Source organism: Mytilus californianus, unplaced genomic scaffold, assembly GCF_021869535.1.
Source record: "Mytilus californianus isolate M0D057914Y unplaced genomic scaffold, xbMytCali1.0.p SCAF_9, whole genome shotgun sequence".
Classification (NCBI taxonomy): Eukaryota; Metazoa; Mollusca; class Bivalvia; order Mytilida; family Mytilidae; genus Mytilus; species Mytilus californianus.
The window spans coordinates 76,763,044-76,787,213 of NW_026262745.1; the positions used below are offsets into that span (position 1 = coordinate 76,763,044).

At 31.6% G+C, this 24,170-nt stretch overlaps 1 protein-coding gene across 2 annotated transcripts in view; it reads right to left on the reverse strand.

The window, feature by feature from the left end:
- Positions 1 to 9,935: 9,935 nt before the first annotated feature.
- The window catches only part of LOC127714204 (coiled-coil domain-containing protein 138-like), a 48,800-nt gene continuing 34,565 nt past the window's right edge, over positions 9,936 to 24,170 (reverse strand). For both annotated transcript variants that reach the window (XM_052220228.1, XM_052220229.1), the window contains exons 6-14: positions 22,194 to 22,313; positions 19,482 to 19,559; positions 18,531 to 18,656; positions 17,149 to 17,298; positions 16,635 to 16,757; positions 14,971 to 15,181; positions 13,173 to 13,297; positions 11,066 to 11,256; positions 9,936 to 10,666 (exon numbers count right to left, since the gene is read on the reverse strand). In XM_052220228.1, coding sequence (XP_052076188.1) covers positions 10,519 to 10,666; positions 11,066 to 11,256; positions 13,173 to 13,297; positions 14,971 to 15,181; positions 16,635 to 16,757; positions 17,149 to 17,298; positions 18,531 to 18,656; positions 19,482 to 19,559; positions 22,194 to 22,313 — 1,272 coding nt within the window. In that variant the 3' untranslated portion in view covers positions 9,936 to 10,518. The remainder of the gene's footprint in view (positions 10,667 to 11,065; positions 11,257 to 13,172; positions 13,298 to 14,970; positions 15,182 to 16,634; positions 16,758 to 17,148; positions 17,299 to 18,530; positions 18,657 to 19,481; positions 19,560 to 22,193; positions 22,314 to 24,170) is intronic.

Here is a 24,170-nt window from a genome sequence, read left to right on the forward strand (position 1 = left end):
GTCCTCACTGACTCATCGCCGTGTCTTGTTCTACTGTTGAATTTAAATCTTTGAATAATTTCTGATGGTACTAGATCTCGGTGGTCTTTCACTAGTTTTGTTAAATCGGGAAGTGATTTCGTTTCTGGTTTGGCTGGTGCTAATAAATCCCTTTTTAATTTGTAGATATTCTTCCCACATACACTTAAGAAAATATCTCTTTTCTGGTCTTCTTCGTCTATTTCATTAGCGTTAAAATAATGTTCCATACGTTCTACATATTGTGTCCTATCTTCGGATTCATCAAAAGAGTCTAACTTCCCGTAAGTCGGCATTATTACGTGTAGAAATTCACATTTATTTTAATTTTCAGTTTTTTTCCTCGTCGCCAAAATTTGTAATATATTTGCTATATAATAATACAATCCAGTTTCTATAACTAATTTATTATCAAGTACATCGTTTGATGGTCAGACTACAGAATGACAATATGTGTATAAGAACTTCAATTGATCTCTTTAATTATGTTTATTTAAGAACGTGCAGACATGTGAGAGTTGCTGATCTGTCAATTATGATTACTGTAACAGATGATACGGTAATAAAGTGCGGGGAACTTTATAACACGTCGGTTAACGAAAAAGAAAAGTAATCAACTCTAAAATAGCATAAAATATAAATAAAAACTCATTAAACATACCAAGCTAATAATTTTGTACGCCTAATCCTCGTTTCTTGCACTTACTGCTCATTAATAGCATTTTATTTTTTATCTTTTTATCATTCTTTCTTCTTTTCCTTTGTTGAATATATTGATATACTTTATAAAAGTTAAGTGAAATCGCTTTTTTTTTATTAACGAATTTAAATGCATCAAATTGATCGATGGCTATAGATGTGTAACGGTTATTTATAATTCCTGGTTTTCCAAAAACCATTATATCTGGGTCAGAAGAAATAAGGCTTACGTGTACATTTACATGAGAGTGATACACTAACTCTGCAGGTTTTACTTCTTATTTCATTTGCTTTCAATGTTTCTATAATTGTTCCTTTATTCATATTTGTTTTTTCGAAAACTTTTTGGAAAGTATGTGTTAATTGGTATATTGATTTATCATGATTGCACTAAAGCTGTACTATTAACTATTGTAAACTAAGTTTTACTAACTGCCTTGTACGCTATTTGCTTTAATTAAAAAGAAATTCAATAATAGTTCATGGTGTATCAATTTATTATACAAAATCACTAGTTTAATGATTGGTGTATAAGATATAGCTATTTTTGAAAAACTATACGTGTCAAACAATATCATTTATAAGTACATGAAGTATCCATACTTGTTATTTATTGAATCGATTTTTGTATGTATTTTTTATAGACAAAACCTAGTCTGTTCTCTTCAAAAAGGACCAAATCATGCGATTGAGAAACAACACGTTTCTCTACCTGCTGAGTACAGGATTTATCTAATGAAATATATGAGACTGGACGTTAATTGATAATCAATCAATTAATTAATTACTCATATTACGCCTTCATGTTATGATTTTATTAGTTCCCTACCTACGAAGTTAATGGGGGCAATGGTTTGCACCCCATCCGTCTGTCTGTTTGTCGATCTGTCAGTCCGACAAATCAGTTTTTAATAACATTTTTTTCTCGTTACATATCAAGTTGATTTTCCGTTTCGATCTCATGATTTTGTGCAGAGTTATGGTCCTTGGATTCATGCAAATAGTTTGTTTCCCGCACTTTTGTTCATCATGCTTGAAGATATTGATTTGGTATTTGCTAAATAGTTTACACCATCATATATTATTGATCAATTTAGCATTTTGTTCCATTACAATGACTTTTGAACCGGAAGTGGACTTTGTATTGCCTAGCAGTACAATCAGAACGCTTGTTTAGTTTTATTTAAGTGACCATAGAATGAACAGACGGGTATTGATCAATATTCTTGTAAATGCAAAGTTGACAAAATGAACTGTTAGAGATCAATAAATCTAAATCAACTACGATAAACCCCAAACATATTTGCTATATTTGCGGAACATCTGTTTAGTTTGGTAATTATCGTATCTTCATAATAGGTGGTATAAGCCAGGAAGACCGAATGTAAGAAATACTAAAGATGTAAACAGGGGAAATATTAATCATGCAAAAAGAAAAATAACAAAAATATTGAACCCCATGGAAATTTCAAAACGAAAATCCCTTAACAAACGGTAAAACCAATAGCTCAAACACATCAAACGAATGGAAAACAACTGTCACATTCTTGACTTGGCACCGGCATCCCCATAGCAGAAAATGGTGGACCAAACCTGACACTAAAAAGTAAAATCACAAAAATACTGAACTCCGAGGAAAATTCAATCGGAAAGTCCCTAATCATATGGCAAAATCAAATGACAAAACGCATCAAACGAATGGACAACAACTGTCATATTCCTGACTTGGTACAGGCATTTTCAAATGTAGAAAATGGTGGATTGAACCTGGTTTTATAGCGCTAAACCTCTCACTTGTACGACAGTCGCATCAAATTTAATAATATTGATAATGATGCGTGAACAAAACAAACAGACACAATAGGTAAAAATGTCACAAATAAAGGTAAGAAGTCTAATTCGGTAGGTCACATTCGGGAAAAGGGAACGGGATTGCAGTTACGACTTAAGGAACATATCTAATATCATCTATATAACAGATATTCCATAACGGTCAACCAACTCGTAATGGCGTCCGTAAAATTTACGAAGTGATGAATTCAGCTTACCAATGCTTCACTATTGGGAAGCTGAAATCATCTCTTTTGTCGTAAAGATTTGTTTTCAACCGACCCTCATAGTCAATTTCTAGATATAAATCCTAATCAAGTGGCAAGGTCAAGAGCTCAAACACATCAAACGAAGGGATTACAAAGTTAGCCAAACCTCTCACCTGTATGATAGTCACACAAATTTCATTATACCAAAAACAATGTGCGAACAAAACAAACAGAAACATAAGACAAAAGTCAAAAGTCAAAAATAGGGGTACAGCAGTCAACATTGTGTTCAACGTACACCGAATATTAATCATATCAATTGATTATTGAACTCGATATATGTACATATTCCATTAAAATATCAACTCTATAGTTATATATATATTTATTACACCATGCCAAATAAAGCAATTATACCGACCATTCATATCACATCAATCTTGGCATACCATTAATATCAATCTTACCAGCGATACATTTCATACCAATCGTACCATCCCAATCTTTTATAACAATCGTACCAATCATACATTTAATATCAATTCTACCATCCATGCCTTTTATACCAATCGTAAAAAACAATACAAATCTAACCAATCGTACCAACCATATCATCAATAAACTCATCAAAGATACCAGGATTGAAATTTTATAGTTGCGCCAGACGCGGATTTCGTCTACAAAAGACTCATCAGTGACGCTCGAATAAAAAAAAATGTTAAAAAGGCCAAATAAAGTACGAAGTTGAAGAGCATTGAATACCAAAATTTCCTAAAATTTTTGACAAATACAGCTAAGGTAATCTATTCCTGAGGTAGAAAAGCCTCAGTATTTCAAAACTTCAAAGTTTTGTAAACAGTTAATGTATAATTATGAACATATCAATGAAAACTCAAGTCAACACAAATATTACACAACATTGTTGTAATACCAATAGTACAACCTGAACATATCTTATTCATTTTACAAGCTATACGAAGCAATATCATCGATTGAGGGTAAATCAAAAATCTAAACACACTATTTTCATATTATGGACTTTGGAGACCGGATTTTCTATTTTTCGAACGATAACCTTCTTTGCAGTTGCACATCCTGGTAATCGGTCAAGTCAGAACAATTTTAAAAGTAAACTTGATTAAGCCGACAATCGGTACTATTTGGGTGGGGTGTGCAAATTAAATGTTATATGTTTTCTACGCACGACAAATTCATCGGAAAACAGTAAACATTCCCCCCAAATTGCACACACTATATGTTTGATTTTCTTCTTTTGGTTGTGCCTACCTGACCGAGTACCAGGATCAGACCAGGGGTAATTAAAAATGTAATTGTAAATTAGCTGTGATTAATTACAATAAATTCCTCAAAATATGTTTTTAATCATTACAGCATGTATAATAATCTTTATTTGTATTTAATTCCTTAAGATACTTTTGAATGTAATGTGTAATTGAACATATTTTCAATTACATGTCATTAAAAGTAATGAATTACATTGCCTTTTTGCCATATAATTATGAATTACTTTTCAAATATTTGAATTACATTTAAATAATTGCATTGAAATTTTAAAACATTTCGGCTTTTCTGATGCAATTTATATTTTTTTCCTTCATTTAGTATGCACTTAGTACTTTCATTTTACTAAATACTTTTTCACCATTTATTATGATGAAAAAAAATTAGTATTCCTGAAAATATGTTTTTTATCATTATAGCATGTATAATAATGTTTATTTGTATTTAATTCCTTAATTTTTCACATGTTCACATAAAAATTAAAAAAATTAAAAAAAAACAATATCAGTTTCTTTACATACAATGTGAAAATATGTTGTTCTAACAATTAGTAGTAATATATCTTTGCCTCAGGTTATTCCTCTCACTTAACTAATTATTGATCACAAACGTGTCCCTTGATTAAAATGACATAGGCAATGCTGTTTAAACCATCATATCTTTATGTTAAAATCTGTACAGATGGATATCATTTAAACACTTTCTACAAAATCTTAAATACAACAGTCAAAACATACAAGAATGGAGTCCAATAAACTTGACAATTTTGACTTGTCATAAAAGAAGTCTTGAAAATGCTACCATTACTTTTCTGTAATAAATGGAAGTTTGAAAGTTACTTAAAATATCACATGAGGTACAAAAAAATCTTTTAACATATAAATGAACACTTTTAGTAGAAATTTGAAATTTTAAGGAAAAAAATCTCAATCTGGATCTTTATACATATTTGTTTAAATATTTTTCAATAGTTTTACTATAAAAATCAGAAATGCAATCAAATAATCAGCATAAACAGCATTGGATTAAAGTGTAACAATGACATTAGAAATTTGAAAACTTTTGTTTAAAACAAATCTTGTTCTAATATTTAATTTGTTAAAAAGGGAACGTACCGGTATATATGTATACATAAGTTTCATTCTATTTTAACCTGTTGTCATTTTCATGATTTTATTCTAAATGATATAGCTCTGACATGTCTTTGGATAGAAGTAACTGTAATGTAAACAATTACATTGGCAATGTAATTCAAATGTAATTACTTAGTAATTAATTACATTTGAAAATCAATGTAATTGTAATGTAATAAATTACATTTAAAAATCAATGTAATTGAAATGTAAGTAATTATTTGGCATGTAATTGACCCCAGTTCTGACCAGAATGTCCTACCACGGGACAGGTAACCTGTAAAAAAGATAAAAATTCTAGTGTCAAAAGTCGGTAATATGAAAATGATCTATTGAACATACCAAATTTGATGAGTATATAAAGCGTACTTTTGAATCTACATTCATTATAATACCTCACGATTAAGTATTTGTAGTTTAAATTCAGTTTATTAGATGAAAAATATCAATATGTTCAAATTCCTACTTTGTTTTCCTTTTAAATCTTTCGTATTCGAGTATTACTGTTGTGTCAGTGTTGTATAGAAGAAACGCGCGTCTGATGCATAATGATAAGCCTGGTATCTATGTTTAGATGATTTGTTTAACTTTAACTAAAATGGTCATAAATTTGCTTATGTATAGAATATATTTTCAGACCAAATAAGACCATGGACATGTTGCAATCAGTGGGTGTTAATATGAACAACTGGCGAAAACCGCTTTATATCTTTGGTCCCAATGAACATGACCTACAATATTCGATTTCACGAAATGAACATTTGCAGAATATCAATCCTGAAAATTTTGAAGATCACAGTCGTACAACGGATGAAGTTCTCCGCGTAGTAATGCAAGGAATACGTAAATTTTCAGGAGAACAGTTTGAAGGGTTGGTTCTCCACGATCAGCTGATAAAGTTTGGTAGTTCAAGAGAGGGATTGAAAGTCATTGATGCTCTTGAGTTTGATAGCATCCTCATATTCAATATAAATGGAATTATTGTAGAACCTGCTCCGGATAATGCTCTGGGGTTGGTAAGGCTTCGAGTCAACAATGCTGAAGATTTGTTAGAAAGATACCCATGGATCAGAAAATGTGAAGTGTTTTAAAAAGTAGGTATGAACAAATACTTCATCAACTCAAGGAATCTACACTTAAAAGTATTCGAATCTATTATCGACAAAACCCGTGAACTGGTGAATGAACATCTATGGGCTCAACAGACAAGTTATTCTCTTAAACGAATTGCCAAGCCACCAACATTAGACATCAATATAACCTTGAATAATGAAAAAGATATAAACGATTTATTCAACACGTTTTCTAACATCACTTTGCAAAGCCAATCTTTAGAATCAAGAGGATTGAAGACATCTTTAGATATGGATATTGTTCCAGCACTTCTTTTGCGACACGATTATGTTCCAGATCCTAATACGATTAATTCGCCCAATGGGATTCGACAAATGGTCTGCCCTGTATATGCCGTAATGAAATGGGTCCATACTCCCAACTCAGTCATGACAAGCGACAAGGACTCTTTGTGGAGAGTTTGCACGTCTGAATATGAGAGACATATTCTAGACGTCTGCCAGTTGAATCCTAGTCAACAGTTTTTGATGACGGCTTGTCGAATCTTAAAGACATACGTTTCCAATCAAGACGGCACGAATCAGCTGCACATAGTTGCGGCTTCTAATCACCTGAAAACGATATGTTTCCATTGTATAACATTACTTACAATACCAAAAGACCATAACTCATTGTCAGGTGTCAAAGAGGCCATGGGTTATTTTCTGTCATTTCTAGATTTATGCATAAGATCCAAAACGCTGCCACACTTTTTCTATGGAAATCCCTGGTTAGTTCTTATGTTTCCTGACACCAGCTTTGGACAAGAGGACGATATCAAAAACTTGTATGGATCAATGAGTCCCGATACTTTTATTCAAGCTAACTATAGTTATAACAATATGCTACAACACCTGAGAGGATTTTATACGGAGAATGGATTCCTTGATGCCGATCGCATAGGCCGGTTCAAGGAACTACTTGGCCTTCAGCACAACTACAGAAAACCTGGTGGTGTACACATGTTTTGAAAAACTTTTTTCTTTTTGTGCAACTCAACTTATAAACCATAGTGGTGTATATGTCAAGCATTTGTGTTTGAACGCATTATGGTATTGGGTGTCTACCCTGTTGTTGTCCGTACTCTGTTGTCTGTCCTTTGATATAAGCAACGTCTGCCGCTTAGTGAAAAATGGTCGTATATTTTTATGCTATTGGTTTTGTTTTAATGTGTGTGTTTTGTTTCTTTATAGATGATTGTGTGTAAAATTTAGAGTCTCAGCATCTTATGTATTATGGTATCAGGACCCTAAATTATCATCGATATTTAATCAATACTGTGTCGCGGCATTTGTCATTTAACAGGTGAACGTGCAAATAAATTACCTATAGTCTTTTAGATTCTGAAACAGCGAATTGTTTTTGAACTCTAAGTTTACTACTATGTAATCGACTATTTAATTTACATCGTTTGTATTTGTTTGAACGTATTTAATCTCATTTCCAGCTAATTTCCTTTGTCAAAGATACAAGTTTTAATTGGTTGAAGTTAGCCGGAGTATTCAGAAAACTGGCATATCATTTTCAATTAAGATCAGAGTCGACCACACCGTCTCAAGACTTCGGGTTTCGAGCTTACACGCATATTTCATCAGGGGACATATACTTTTTCTTCGCATCTTATGTCAATAGAAAACAATTTTTCTGTAAATCTGTTGTATCCATCGTGAATTTGCCTCTCATTTTGTTTTTGTTTTGTTTCACTAATGGGTTTAAATTTTTATATTTTTAATTTTTTAACATATATGCCCTTGTTTTCTTGATTATAGATGATCGTCTTTCGGTATTAGTCTTTCTTCGTGCATGTGCTTTGATTTGAAGTAATTACTTGGAACTTGAAATGTTCGGATTTTCAAGTCACTCGTACGCTGATGAATAGTAAACTAGTCAAAACTTTATACCATACGCCTTTATATGTGTATGCTTCTCTCTTAGTAATTAATTAAACAAATGAGAATTGTGGATTCATTGTTAATAAATTTTATTCTATGGCTCTGAAACAAAGAAATGACATCTAAAAACGTACATACGTAATATTATATGCATCATTCCTTAATATTTAAAAGCAAAACAAAATTCCATTTCAACGAACACGGATTTAACAAGAAATGAGTTTAAAGGAGCTAAAGCTTACCAAAAACAACAAGCCCTGCCTTAAATAAGAAGGCTCGTCACTAAAGCTCGAATCAATAACAAAGTTGAAAGGCATTGCATGGTCACCAAAATTCGAATTTACAGATAAAATGGAAGTATCAATGATACTTTGTGTCAGGGCAAATTAAAGTACGCAAGACAAAGTCAAATAATGTGTATCAGTAGGTCGACATCAATTAATTCCTTTAATACTTTAGTCTATTAAAATAGTGACATGTGGTTTATTTTCCAAAAGACAACTATCAGACAAAATCAGCAGACAAGGATATAAACAACTACAGGTCACTGTATGTCATTCAAGAAACAAAACATATTGCACATTTGTCTTGTCCTGGGTATTTTAAACTTAAACTTATAACAATTTTATTTTATTTTCTATCAACCTTGTGCAAGTTTCAGTTCTTAGTGGTGTTTACTGTTTTAATCTTCATCTCAGTTATCATATGTTCTATAAATTCTTTAAAGAATATTTTTCTTATATGTCAGACCTCAAAATTCTATCAAATGGTTCAGGAGCAGTTGCGCATACACAAAGTGTTTCAAAAGATCTTCCAGGCAGCGTAAGATTTCCGTAGCATGCCTTCATATATGAGTTTCAGGATCAAACTGGATACCTTTCTGAATTTTGATATACATTTAAATTGAGAATTGAAATGGGGAATGTATTTGAATTATATTGTTCAAAGCTTTAGTTTTAATTGAAATGTATTTTCTTGGTGATTCCTAATTTTTTTATGATTTGGATGGATGGATGAATGGATAGATTGCAGTTAAAGATCCATAGGAAAGTTTAATGCAGATTCAGGATGAACACATTTAAATGTGATATGAATATGACCCTTCTGTTTATTAGACCGTGTAGCTGAGTCAGATTGTAAATGTGCTAGTTCTCAAGCTTACAGTAGACAGGACTCAGGTGCTGGCCAATTATTGTTCTTACTCCTAAATAATGCCTGCTTTAAATGGCCACAGAGAGACAACAAATAACAATTTCAAGTCTTTAATTTGACCAGACCAGGAATTAAACCCACAACCTACCAATCTCTAGGCTACCTTACCACCGAGAGACCACTGAGGTTTTTTTTATGGCTATGGCCTCCACTAAACTTTTGTCAGGAATGTATAATATGAAAGGATGCTTGAAATATGCATTGCAAGCACTGAATACACTGGATAAATAATTGTATACTGGATCCATTATTGTTCATGGGATACCAAATTTAGTGGACATAGTGAAAACCACAAAAAATGTGCAAAGAAATACAAATTTACCAGATTTTGACAAAACAATGAAGTCAAATAACAACAAAACAACATTATTTCCTTATTCATGTAAATTGGTATCCATGAAATTAAATGAATCAACAATATTTACTACATAATTTTATGTGTCTGAGCAGGTGGAAAAGTAAACATGAATATCTCAGCCAATAATCTATATATATATTTATATCAAATTTCTGCGCAACAAAACTAATATCAGTAATTTAATTTATTCAAATAAATAAAGTATAAAATCTATCTATGAAATTTCACTATGATGAATATTAACGCAAAATGTTCAAACAATTGTAATTTCTAAGATGTTCTTAAAGAATGTATTAAATTCATATAGAATAATATTTCAAATCAAATTTAAGCTAAGATCTAAAATCAAATGCCTTCAACATTTGCTGGTTGATAATGGTATACTTCTGCATTCAGCAATGGAATCAAAATATTTAAATTTCTCAATGAACTATAAAACTAAATTAAGATTTACTTGAAAACTTCTTTTTGGGAAATAGTTTCTATATAGATAAGGTTGTGTTTCACAATGGTAATTTACATATTCCCCTTGGGCAAAATGCGAAAATGGTGACCGCCAGCAGAAACCCTGGTCATTTAAAAACAATAATCTGTATTTTTGTTAAGGTTTACATCTTGTCATTGATTGTACAATCTTTTTTTTTGGAAATGCAGGCCTTGTCCTCAAGGCAAGAAAATGTGATTGATCATTCAGTTAATAAAATGTTGTAACAGTGTGACTATTTATAGTATTTCTATTATTAGAACTAATGCTATGATTGTACTCCTCCAGTAGAAGATAGATTAAACAGTATAGACTTCAGATTCAATGCTAGGAATGCTTGGTCAGTAGAACATCCACGTAATATCTCCTGAATTATACCAACTATTGTGTACACATCAAAAAATCTTTTGTTGGTTCTGAAAATAGAAAAACAGTTTTGTGAAGCCATGAAACAGTTTCTTGGCACCATAAAGTCTATTATCTGTATAAAGTGTTTACAGGGATACACCAAAATATCAAATTATTTTCTATAGCGCTATATAACTAATACATGGGCTTATTGCTTCCAAAAAGGGTTAAGTATTATTTCATAGGTGTTGTTGACAAACCACAATGCATTATACACAGTTGAGCAAAGAAAACCAGGCCAAAATTAAAAAAAAAGTGTTTGTCATTAAATCAACATGAAATTTCAAATTTTATAACATTAAAACTGTCCATTTATAAAAAAAAATGTGTATTCAACTGCAACTTCAGCTTCTGTACAATAAGAATTAGGGTTTCCCCCTTCCCTTAACAATTTCAAAAAAACTTACTTGTATTTGGATAATTTCTGAAGAATTATACTGAGTTTTTCCAATAATTTATTGTCTTGTGTAGGTGCTCTCAGTACCATAGCAACAGTTCTAAACCACTGCTCATTACCACAGCTCTCTAGGAATGGAGTCTGGAAAGGTGTGTCAGCTGACAACTGTAGGAAGATATCCATAGCAGCGCCCATAAATGCCTGAAAGTTTAAATTAGAATCATTTAATATCCTCTAGCAGTCCATTGTTTAATAACTATTAATAATTTTCTTCAATAAGGTTAATATAAGTAGATTTACTCTGCCAGTCTACTTTCATTTACAAGTGCTAACATTTTATTATTTCATCATCTTTAAAATAAATTGCTTCGCCGAGCGCAGCTGGATACGACCGCAGAGGTCCAACCCTGAACAGTTGGGGCAAAAATGGACGCAGTATTCGCTCTTGATACAGGTCTGAATTTGGATTGTAATTAAATATTTGACACATAAAAGGTTTCTGACACCGAATAACTGTAGTCGAAGAACTTAGAATTGGTTATATGATTTGAATTTATATTCAATTTTTGCTTTTGTGCAATACACTTTGCTGTTGTTAATTGACCCCCCCTCCCCCCACAAAAAAAAATAAAAAAATTTACCCCCCTTTTTTTTTTTTGCTTTTGTGCAATACACTATGCTGTTGCGTATTAACCCCCCCCCCCACACACACACACTTTTTTTTTGTAAAAAAAATAGTATTTGAAGAATTTTTCTTTTTAATTTCTGAAATCTGAAATGAGGAAAAATTTACCCCCCACATTTCTTCCCCCCCCCCCACCCCCCCCATTTTTCCCCCAAAAAAATTCTTTCCCTCAAGATATGGTCATAATCTCAATTCATATTTCCAATGGAGTTTGCAACCATAATTACCCATTTAAATTTACCATAGTGCTAACTTAATCTATTTTTAATAGAATTTAAAATATGGTGTCAAATCTTTCATATGGATTTTTTTGTAAAAAAAAAAGATGCAACATTTGCAGATATTTTTACTGGTCTTCCTTCATAAATATGCATTTCTTTAAACATAATTTAAAAGCAGTGTAAGGGAGGTAATCAAAACATTGTATTTGGACTACCTCCCTTACATTGCTTTTAAATTGTCTTAATTGTTCATTAACCATTACTTTATACATAATTTAAAAGCAGTGTAAGGAAGGTAATTCAAATACATCATTTGAATTACCTCCCTTACACTGCTCTAAATTATGCTTTGTACTAAAGTATTTGTCCATTAACCAGGACACCCTTATTTTTCCCCCTTTTTTGCCCCTAATTCCTAAAAGGTTTGAGCCACAACCCCCCAAAGCAAATCCTAACCATCCCTTTGTGGTATGGAAACTTGTGGTATAATTTCAGAGAGATCCATACACCGTTCCACAAGTTATTGTCTGGAAACTAGAAAAATGCTTATTTTTAGCCTCTTTTTGGCGCCTAATTTCTTAACTGTTGGTACCATAACCCCCAAAATCAATCCCAACCTTCCTTTTGTGGTATTGAACATTATGGTAAAATTTCATAGAGATCCATTCACTTAAACTAAAGTTATTGTGCGAAAACCAATGTGTCTTCGGACGACGACAACGACGCCAACATCATACCAATATACGACCGCGCGGTCGTATAAAAAATAATAACAATGTTGTTTGCTATATCTGTAAAAACATAATAGTTTCACATTAAGAATTCTTATGCAAATCTTATAACATGCTTCCATATATTTAAAATGTTCCAAATGCATATATAATTTATCTATCTGTTAAAGATAGCATTAAGAAATATTTGATTGAAAAACTGAATCACATCAAAATGTCTTTCTTGTCATTGATTTTCATTACTTGCCATGTATTGTCAGTTTTTTTTTAACTGATAAATTTTTTTCCAGAGCACCCAAGTTTACCCCTGGATTTTTCGATGTTTTTTTTTGCTTAAAATTTTTTTATTATAGAGTTTTGTGGACTGTGTGTCTTTTTACATTTGACCATTGTGTTGGCTTTTTTCTTAGACTTATGGTTTTTAATTCTGTCTCGTTATTTCCTCATCCTTTAATATCTTTATATTATCTTCTACCCTACCTTATTAATAGGTTTTAGATACTGTAATACAACCGGCGTAGCTTGATAATACAGGAACAGTTCTTTACACACATCTGACTTCAGATCATTCTTCAAGACATCAAATACATGGGCTACCAGATCAACTGTTTGATAAATACACAAAACATTAAATACATGAGCTAACAGATCAACTGTTTGATAAATATACAAGTATATCATTAACATATAGTAAAACAAAATCTTCTTTGAAGTTCAGGAAAGTCCTCCCATCTTTAATGTCTAAATCTTCTACAAACACATAAGGAAAACATTCAATTTATTCCTTTGTCAGCCAATGAAGCATAAAAATTGGTGCTTTAAGCCACTTATTCTGCTTGAAACATAAATACACCTTATATATACTGTATCAAGTCAGGAACATGGCAGTTGTTATCAAATAGTCTGTTTCTAAGTATGTTGATATTTGTTTTTGTAGCAGTTTCGTGTTTCTGTTGTTCCCTTTTTTCCCCTCTTATAGTTGATGTGTTTCCCTCAGTTTTGGTTTGTGACCTGGATTTGTTTCAGTGAAATAGATTTATGACTATTGAACAGTGGTTTACAACTATTGCCTTTATTTAAGTGAATTTACAATTTTTTTTCATCTATACAGGGCTTACACTACTTCAGAATCATAGGGAGAAGTGACTTCTTTTTTTGAAACTGAGAGGGAGAAATGGTGAGATTTGAAAGAGAAGTGCTCGTTCGCTCGCAGCGCTACAATGTGAGGTTTTTACTATAATACAAAGAGCCATATGTATCTTATTTCTTTTATATTGTTCAAGTTGTACCCGGGTATACAATTAAAGTAACAGTTCAAATTCAAAGTTGTTTAATTTAATCATATCTAGTTGCACAATCATATTAGTCTTCTTGTCGGAAAAAAACAATTAAATATCTGGCAATAATAAAAAAGATTTTTTTTTATATCAAAAAGGAAAAAAAAGTTGTTATATCAATTAAAATTGATAGTATAAAGTTAATGCCTCTGTTCTGGGATTTTATACTCTTATCAGAAATATTTTCCTTTTGTTACATGTAGTGTAAGACACAATAGTATTACTACTAACAGTCTACTTGAAAGGCTAATTGAAAATGTTTAAAACATTTAAACTAACCAGCTGTACACTACATTTGTATTTTTCACAATAGATACTTTGAAAAAGTATTTGTAATTTCCTTCACAGACTAAGGGAGATAACTCTAACTTCACAATTAGATCTTGATTTAGAGAAGACATAGAGATTCAGTAATACTTATATTATCCATCTAAAGGCTTTCATCCTTTGTGGATTCATATTTATTTGTGGGATACCAATTTCCAGGATTTTAGGGATATATGCGACCCACAAATTTAAATATTCAATTAAGTTCAAATGTTCTATAGGCTTGTATGCAGACTTTGGCAAAACCACGAAATCAAATAGCCACTAAAATATAATATTTCCTTAATCTATGAAAACTGGTACCCATGATAACAAATGAATTCACAGTATAAGAGGCATGTGCCCAAATATACTAGTTTGTAAGTCTACAGAACATTTGTTATTTGCAGAGCTGAAAGGTCATTCTCCATCAGTAAAGTATCAGTAGTCAATACTAAATTTTCATCTAATCACAGCAAATAGTCAAGTATGTTTGCTTTTTTCTATGTATATCAAACTTATATAAAAGCTAATTATCAGAAAAAGACAAAAGGGAGATAATTTCAATTTTCTTTGATACTGCATCTCTAACTGATTATAAAGCAATAAAATTTCCAAACATAACCTCAACTTACCTTGTGATAGAGTTTTAAGTATAATTAGAGAGGACACGAGCCTGACATGTTGGTTAGAACTTCTAAAGTAAATGCCATCTTTTGATTTGTCTAGCTTTGTTGGTGACAAAGGGAAATCACTCTTGTCACTACTAACATCCATAAATTTGACTGTTTTAGATCTGTATAATTCCTCTCCTAATCGTCTTAGTGTCGATGACAGGTTAGATTTCTGAAAAAAAATCAAGGTCATCAAAATTATAAAATGGTGAATTATTGCTTTACCCTTTTTAAAATTAATTTAAATATTGAACACACTTATCCCCAATTTAGGGGGTACTTTACTTTATTTGGCTATTTGTTTTATGTATTTTTGTCATATAGCTCTTCAACTGTTTCAGTACTTATACACCCCTCGGATTTCAAATGTTTGGCTTTGAGCGTTCCTGATGAAGGTAAATCCAGAAAAACACTTCGGACACATGAAATTATTTAACGTGTTGTTTTCAATTTTTTACTAATGATTCTCGCTCTAGAAACTCCTGAAAAATCAGCAAAAAAATAGGAATGATGAATTTGTTGATTTCCTAACCTAAAAAGAACATCAATTAAATACCTGGGCTGCACCATCACAAGCGAACTAGATTGGGAAGAACATATCAACAACATTACCAGCAAAGCCAGCAGAAGCCTTGGTTTCCTCCACCGAAACATACTCATCGGCTCTAAAAGCATCAAAGAACAAGCATACAAAACTCTAGTAAGGCCCCAAATAGAATACGCCACAACAGTATGGGACCCATATCATCAAAAACATATTGACCAAATTGAAAAAGTTCAAAGGAGGGCTGCGCAATACATCACCAAGCGCCACAGAAACAGATCAAGTGCCACGGACATGATTAACGAATTGGGTTGGAAAAGCCTCCAAGAACGATGCAGAGAGGCCAGGCTCGCAATGATGTATAAGATTGTCAAATTTGTAAAATAAAGTAGCCATCAACAAAGACATGTACCTCCAAAAACCAACTAAAATATCCAGACACACACAACAGCATGGATACATGGTACAAACAGCAACCAAAGACTGCAGGAAATGGTCCTTCTTTGTGAACACCACCAAAGACTGGAACCAGCTTCCCTTGGAGATCACCACAGCACAGTCATTTGAGACATTCAAATCTCAAATGACCAACCTTACAAACTAAAGATGAACTTTTGCTTTTATCCTGTTTTTAACCATGCGGAACCAAATTTGCCAGTATATTCAGAAAGTTGAATGTGGGCAGTATATGGAAGAAAATTTGTTTAGATTTAAGGAAATAAATTTGACCCATAAAAGAGACATAAATTACTTTAAATATTTATTCATGGTCTCTTTTTTTTTAAAGTGAGTCTTCAAAAGTTGTAAGAAACATGTGCAGTACAATACATTAGCCATAAAATCAAAGATCCAATGATGTGAATCCACATCTTTTATCAACCACAATAAAAAAATTGAGGATCCCTTGGGAAAAAAACATTTTTTGAATGGATTTAAATTTTATTTTTTTACAAAGTTTTTGTTCCTTTATTTCAATTTTCAGTTATCTGCATTACTAAAATTATCATTATTTACATATTTGTGCAGCAATATTCTGCCAGATACAATACAATACTATATGAATTATATATTTATGACTTACCTGTTGGCCTGAAGCTTGCTCTACATTGACAAGGGACCAGTATATAAATTGTAAACAAGGGAGGCTAATCCTGAAGTTATTTGGAGGGAATTCTCTCAACATATCTACTGAAGTAGGTAAAATCTACAAAATATAAATGAACCAATTAATGTAAAAGTTTAAAAAATATTTTAAAATTTACGTTTTTTAAATTTTTCATATTTTTACTATTGAATTGAATTTTTCAAAATATTATCTGACTATATATTTTTAATTATTTACCTATACATCAAAATTGAGAAGACGTCAATGAGGCATTCAAAAGTTTTAAGATAGATAAACAAATGTGTTTTGTAGTTTTTTTTTGTACTGATATTAAAATATATATCTATAATTCAATAAACCACCTGCGATATTTTCAAATAAAATTCTACATGTCTTTTGGTTATTTGTGTTGGGTTGCTTTTTCACTGACTTAAACCCTCCACTTCAATAAATTTTATACATAGGACTTTTCAAAAAGATCTTTTGATACCTTTAAAACTCTTTCCAGTATGAACTCTGTTGAAGAAAACCTTTCTATAGCTCTGGTGGGTTGGTCTGTTACAGCGTATCGTAGATGTGCATCACAGATCCAGTCCAGCAATATACCCATGATGTCATAACTACAGGCACTGGTTGAAAACTGGAAAATAAGTAATAATCAATCAATCAATATGAGGAATCTAAACTAAGTTTCAGTCAAAACTCAATTCAAGAGAAAAAAAATGAGAATAAAAATTTAATCAGTTTGCAATGGTATTCCTTTCAAAAGAGAAAAACACTGGGCAGCTTCAGAGCGAAAACACCTTTTTAAAACATCTGATAAATTCTTTGCAGCAAACAATTTAAACTTCAATAGATTTTTTATTGTTTTTCAAAAAGTATAAATTATTTCTGAGTTATCTCCCATTGATCAATTACACTTATGCATACTGTGTATTTTTTTGTTTACTTGTTACCAAGCTACTGCAATAAAAAAGATTAAACCCAAATTAAATCCTTGAACTGTTATGCTGTCCAAAATGAGATCTTTTAATAACTAGTTTATTTCAATGTGTATTTTATATCAAATATTGTGATATTTGATTTATATGAAAATTACAACTTTTACATATTTATACATATGTTTCTTAATCTGATTTCATTAGAAACAATTTATCCCCCAATTTTTAGTACTTTATCTTGATCTTAAACTTTGATCAATTGAATCTGTATTATCAAATGAAATTAATCATCAATACATATATTGTACTATTTTAAAAAGATCAAATTAATTTAAAGTTATTTCCCCTTGATCAAACTTCACTCAGGATGATTTAGAACATATTGTTTTAAACTGAATGTTGCCCTCTAGATATCCATTGATAATTTTTTTACGTTGGCTTGCTGTCTCATCGATACCCCAACATCACCTTTAAAAGTGAAATGACGGATTTACAAGGTTTTAATTTGGCTGATTTTCAGTAAAATCGTACTTCGACAAGCTCAACGTAAATTTCTGGATTGCATCTGTGCAAGGTTGAGAGAATGCACACCATGTCTCATGTTTAAGTCCATTATAAAAATAAATGAATCTCGAACTACAGTTCAAAGTGACCTTCTGGTTGAAGACTTATATTTTCTTAATTGCATTCTTAAAAAAAAGTCAAGGACTGCGGATTCATTTATTTTCATGGGTTCCAATCTTCGCTGATAAAACAAAATTTTAATTTCACAGTTTTGCCAAAGTTTGCACATATAAGCCTTTTTTTTTGACCATTTGAAGTTTTGGTTAACCTTTATCAAGGAAATCAACTAAATTAATACCTCATCTCCAGTAACTTTATTTTGATAACTATGCACTTTCCCCTGCTAACTCAAACATGTCAAAATTACCTTTTTCTCCTTCTGTACTTTGATTTTGTCCTCCCTTTGTTGTCCCTTCTGTTTAGGCACAGCAGTAGATAAGGCTATATTACCCAGCTCTACTTCCTTCTGTCTTTCTGCAAAGTCTTGTTTTCTCTGAAAAAATAGATAATTGCATTGAGATAATTTGAATGTTATTTAATTTAATCATGTTTATGGTGAAAAAAAAACAATGTGTAAGATAGCAAATCTAAATTTTGGTGTTTGCAAGCTTTACATCATCAAAAAATCTCAAAATACAAAAAATTGTCTTATTTTTTTGGTACATGGTATTATATCTGTGAATATATTGGTTTTTGTAGTGTTTCACTATTGTCTACTAAAATTCACAGTTATGGTACTGTACAATAAGTTAAAGATCCATGGAGATTCAATAATAATGTTCTGCCTTTTTCCTTGAAACACACCAAAAATTCTACTTTTGTCTTTGTTTGTGTACTGTATATTCAGAAATAATTACTTGCATTTATGATTGCAAATTTCAAGAATAGACTGATATGCGAGTTTAATTATTGCGAATTGAAAAAATCTGCATACAGATCTATGTTTCAGTGTTTAGAATGCAAGTTCTTATTATGGCAATACTCACTCAGTCACATTATTTGCATTAATAAAAACCTCGCAATAATTTCTGAATTTACAGTATGTGTTTTAAGATAGTGTTATATTGTGTAATTTGTTATGTGTTAAAGGGGATTTATAGTCTAAGCATGCTGTCCAAATATATACAATATTTATTCTTAATGAAATAGTGTACAATGAATTTAATTCCATCTAAGACAATTTAAACATGACGATGACAAACAATAGCAAAGTAACTATACTGCTTTCTTGCAAGAACTTTAAGAAGTAAGATTCAATATCTTAATAATTCTATCACCTTCAGCAATTCCTAACCAAAAACTTGGATTGAGATCTTACCTGTAGGTTAGTAAGTCTGGCCTGAACACTCACAGCTTGTTTCTCCAACTTGTCATGCTGACTTTGTAATGTTTCAAACTGAAATGAGACATCAATATATAAAAAACAGTTAATACATATATTCAATATAATTTTAGTTTTTAGTCTTCATTCCTATAAAAAAAATTGTCTATAATTTTAGCTGATGCATTTAAACCTTTTATTTCAAGTGTTCAGGATACAAAATGAGATAATACCACAATATTTTATGTGCCGTTTAATTTGATTTTCATAATTTATCTTATTGATAAAAAACCGGGCATAAGATGTCTTTGATAAACTTTTTTTATTTGTTTAATTATGATTTTTTTCCTCTATTACTTTATGCTTTATAAGGAGATGTAGTATGATTACCAATAAGAAAATTAACCACCAGAGAACAAAGGACCAGGATGGGGAAAAACTAAAGGTCACAATGTAGCATTCAACAATGAGGAAAACCCATACTGTCACAAAAGCATGGGATAACAAAATGTGAAACATTTCAAAATAGAAAACCAATGGCTTGATTTAGGATTCCTCAGAAATAATCATATTTTTCTCTTCTCCTTATATATATACTGTAAATTCAGAAATTATTGCGAGGTTTTTATTAATGTGAATAGTGCGACTGGGATAGTATCACAATAATTAAAAGTCGCATTCTGATATCTGATATATGCATCTGTATGCAGATTTTCCTGAAATCGCCATAATTAATCTCGCATTATTGTCCATTCTTCATAAATCGCAATAATAAATGCACGCAATAATTTCTGAATTTACAGTAACTGAATGATTAATTGTTCTTTGCATAATTTTCAGTTGCAAATATTATCTGCACATTCTGGACAAAATTGTCTAGTTTAAATCGAATTGGACTGAAAGTGTAAATATTGTATATTGATATCAGTTACATCAGAGGCGTATGTCAACATGTATATATCAGACCCATCATGTGAATATTATGATAGTTTATCAACCCAGTGGTTGTAAATAAACTCATCATAGTTACATCACAGGCTTATGTCAACATGTAAATCAGACCTGATATGTGGACATTGTGATTGTACAAAATAGTTTATCTTCTTTTGGTAAATATATGTATACTGATATACAGAAATACTGTAAACCAACTTATTTTCCAAGATACTTTATTTCAAGTTTAACCTTTTTAACCTTTGCAGCAATTTTTGTTCATGATTTTCTTATTATCTTGACATATTCATATGAGAAAAGATCCAAGTTTTACATATTCCCATTATTTTTCTACTCTCGAAAGTCACAAAAAATTAATTTCACGCCAAAGTAAAATGGTTTACAGTATGTAAAACAAAAGTCCTGGACTATGAACACTTTAGCAGAGCATTATTAAACAACATCATTCACCTATGAATTAATTAGGTGAAATACTGAGGCATGAAAGATAATTACATTTTGGTTTGAACAGTATTCCAATCTCATAGGAATGGCAGTGACTTTATTGCCTTAAAAATCACACATTGCTTCTCAGTTTCTTTTCATGATATATCATACCAAAATTAAAGGTGATTAATTACACAAAAATAACTCTTTTCCAACCTCTTTATAACATATTACCTCATTATTACTGTCCCTTTAGATTTAGACATAATGCTTGAGTGTTAATTAGCATGTGTATATGCCTCTCTTTTTTCCCACTTTAGAATGGACAGCACACTAGAGCCCTGTTATGTAAATAACCTATAGAGGCTCTTAAAAGCCTGAATTGATCATTTGGTGAAAAATATCCCATTTGATATCTATTTTCACCTTAATTACAGTTTCTTATTGGAAGGTTTTATCTATGTGATCCTTTTTGCTGTTTTCTTTCTATCTCTTATAGTTTTCAATAAAATATCTAAAATCGCAAAATCCTTTGTCATTTACTGGCATTAGCTCCAACAGAAAGACAATTTTTTTGTTCATTTCATTTATTTGTATGTCTAATCTTTAGGATCATCTTTGCTGCTTTCAGTGTGTGTAATCAAGATAATTCTGGGAAAAACTCATAATTTAAAGGTAATAACTCCTACAAGGAGTTGACTGACATTATTTTTTTATTAAATGTTTTAGTAGATCTTATTAAGCTGATCATTTATGCTGTTTACTGGATGAAGTTTCTATCAATCTAAATAAAATTTGGAAGATAATAGACAAACAGGGGCTGAAAAAAATCCTCATTTAAGGGCAATAACTCCTATAAGAAGATGTGTGATAATTGCAGTGTTTTAGACCTTTTTCAGAAGATGACAGATGATGTGAGCAGATGGCAAGTGATGGCAATTGGTCATAATGAGCCATAGTGCAAGGGGAGCTATACATAGGAATTTATAACTTGTTGAAACCACATAAGGACTTACGTAGAGCTATTTTATAAATACATGTTTAAAGGTTTGATTGGCTTGCTTGCTTATATAAATATTTGCTCAAGCATTGTAATTAGAATTAACATCTGCAATCAATAGATAGGCGGGGCCTCAGCTTGAATAAAATATACCTAAATGATATTGGATGTTAAGTATAATGCAGAGTAAGCCCTGCCTATCTATTGATTGTCAATGTCAATCTTAATTACAATGCTTGAGCAACCATTCTACAAACATAGCAAACAAGCCAAACAAACCTTTAAACTACAAGCATTTAGAAAAAGCTCTAAATTGACAAACAACTTACATCTTTTTTCATGGCATCATTTGCCTTAACTAATGTTTCAAAGTTGTCCTTCAATCTTCTATTTTCTTTAATTTTCTCCTTTAATTGTATTTCTATTTTTACTATCTCTTCTTTGTATTTCTGTAAAAGAATAATATTAAAAGTTAACAGATAAACAACAAAAACAAAAACATTGGTACCTCCTCTCCTTCTGAAAATATCAACCACAAGTTAAGCAAACAGCTCCTGCTCACTTATGATACCCACTTTATTTTTTTTCGGGAAACAGGAAGTTGAAGAGCAATGGTGAAAACACATCACACTATATATCATGCATTCTGTATGTGCCTGGCCCAAGTCATGAGCCTGTAATTCAGTGGTTGTTGTTTGTTGCTATATATTATATTTGTTTTTCGTTCATTATTTTGTACATACCAGTAAATCAGGCTGTTTGTTTTCTAATTTGAATTGTTTTACATTTGTCATTTTGGGACCTTGACTATGCGGTATGGATTTTGCTCATTGTTGAAGGCTGTATGGTGACCTATAGTTGTTAATTTCTATGTCATTTGGTCTCTTGTGGAGAGTTATCTCATTGGCAACCATACCACATCTTCTATTTTTTATATTCACAGAAATGTTAATACTATGTATATAAAGGTCATTTTTAGACCAGAGAAAAAGTTACATTATGACAGAAGTGGCCTTTGAATTTTGGTTCCAAAGCATAGGTTATATTACAGTAGTATAAAAAGAGGGGACCTGATAAGTTTTTCGCTGAAATGAGGTTGCCTTTATAGCAGGTTTGACTGTATTTAAAATCTAATAGAAAAAGGTGTATCATTCTCTAGATTCAAAGTGTATCTAATAACACCATTTACAAATTTGTTTTGTGCAAAATATATAGGGATGTGTCAGTCATAGTTTATTTCAAACAATATAATTCATGACAGCATGTTGTTTGTTGAAGGTTTCATGCATTATATTCATACTTTACCATGAGTAAAGCCCAGCAAAGCAAGGTGTATTTTTTCTTATGAAAACAAATTAAACTGAATTTGAAACAAACCACGGGTGAACATAAACATTTTGATTCCAATTAGGGGAAATGTTTTAAAAAATTACACATTGTGACATTGTTGATTTGAGCTGGATGTGGTAGCTTTTATCATGTATGTTTACTACAGCTCTTTTCAAGAAATAAATTGATTGATTGTTGGCTGTTCAACATCCAGTGGCAAATATTTCATGCATGTTCAGTATGAGAGCAAATTAACAATAAATACAATACAGGTAGGTCCTGCAAAAGAGGCCGTTTTGGGTAAAGGTCTGGTAAATTTGGACTGCCATTGGCAAAATGAGGGTATATTGGATAGGGACAGAAATTTTGCCTTGCAACAGGTCACCTACGGACCCCTTAATGAGTTGTTGCAAGGGTTCTTAACATGCAGAGAGCGTGGCACTCTCTTTGCACAAGGCATCAGATTTAGCATCCCCATTCTGACCGGACATGGCTACTTATTTGTACATCCCGCACAGCCAAACAGACGCCCCACTTTTGCAGGGGTTTTACTGCCAGTCGGAAGAAGACCAATGGTGACCATCTTTCTATTCCCCAGTCACCCTTGGAGGCCTATTCATAAGATGCTTTCAGAACCCAATAAAAGAATACACCTTATCGCTTGTCTGCCATTACTGGACATCACAAAGGTTCCAGTAAAATTTTGACGTCACAATAGAAAATATCTGACGCTACAATGGAAAAGTGATTGTTGTATGACATCAAAAGTTCAAGAGGAGCAGATTCTCGGATCAAGAGGTGCAGATTTTCAAATAGTGATAAGGTGTTTACTCAGTAAAAACATACCATAAAGTTAAAACATAATGTCATATTGAACAGAAATCTACAAATTCCAGCAACTTATATGACAACATGCAGATTTTCCCGGTTTCCTTCATAGATCCCTGTTTAAACAGTGGAAATTTTTTTTTTTCTTT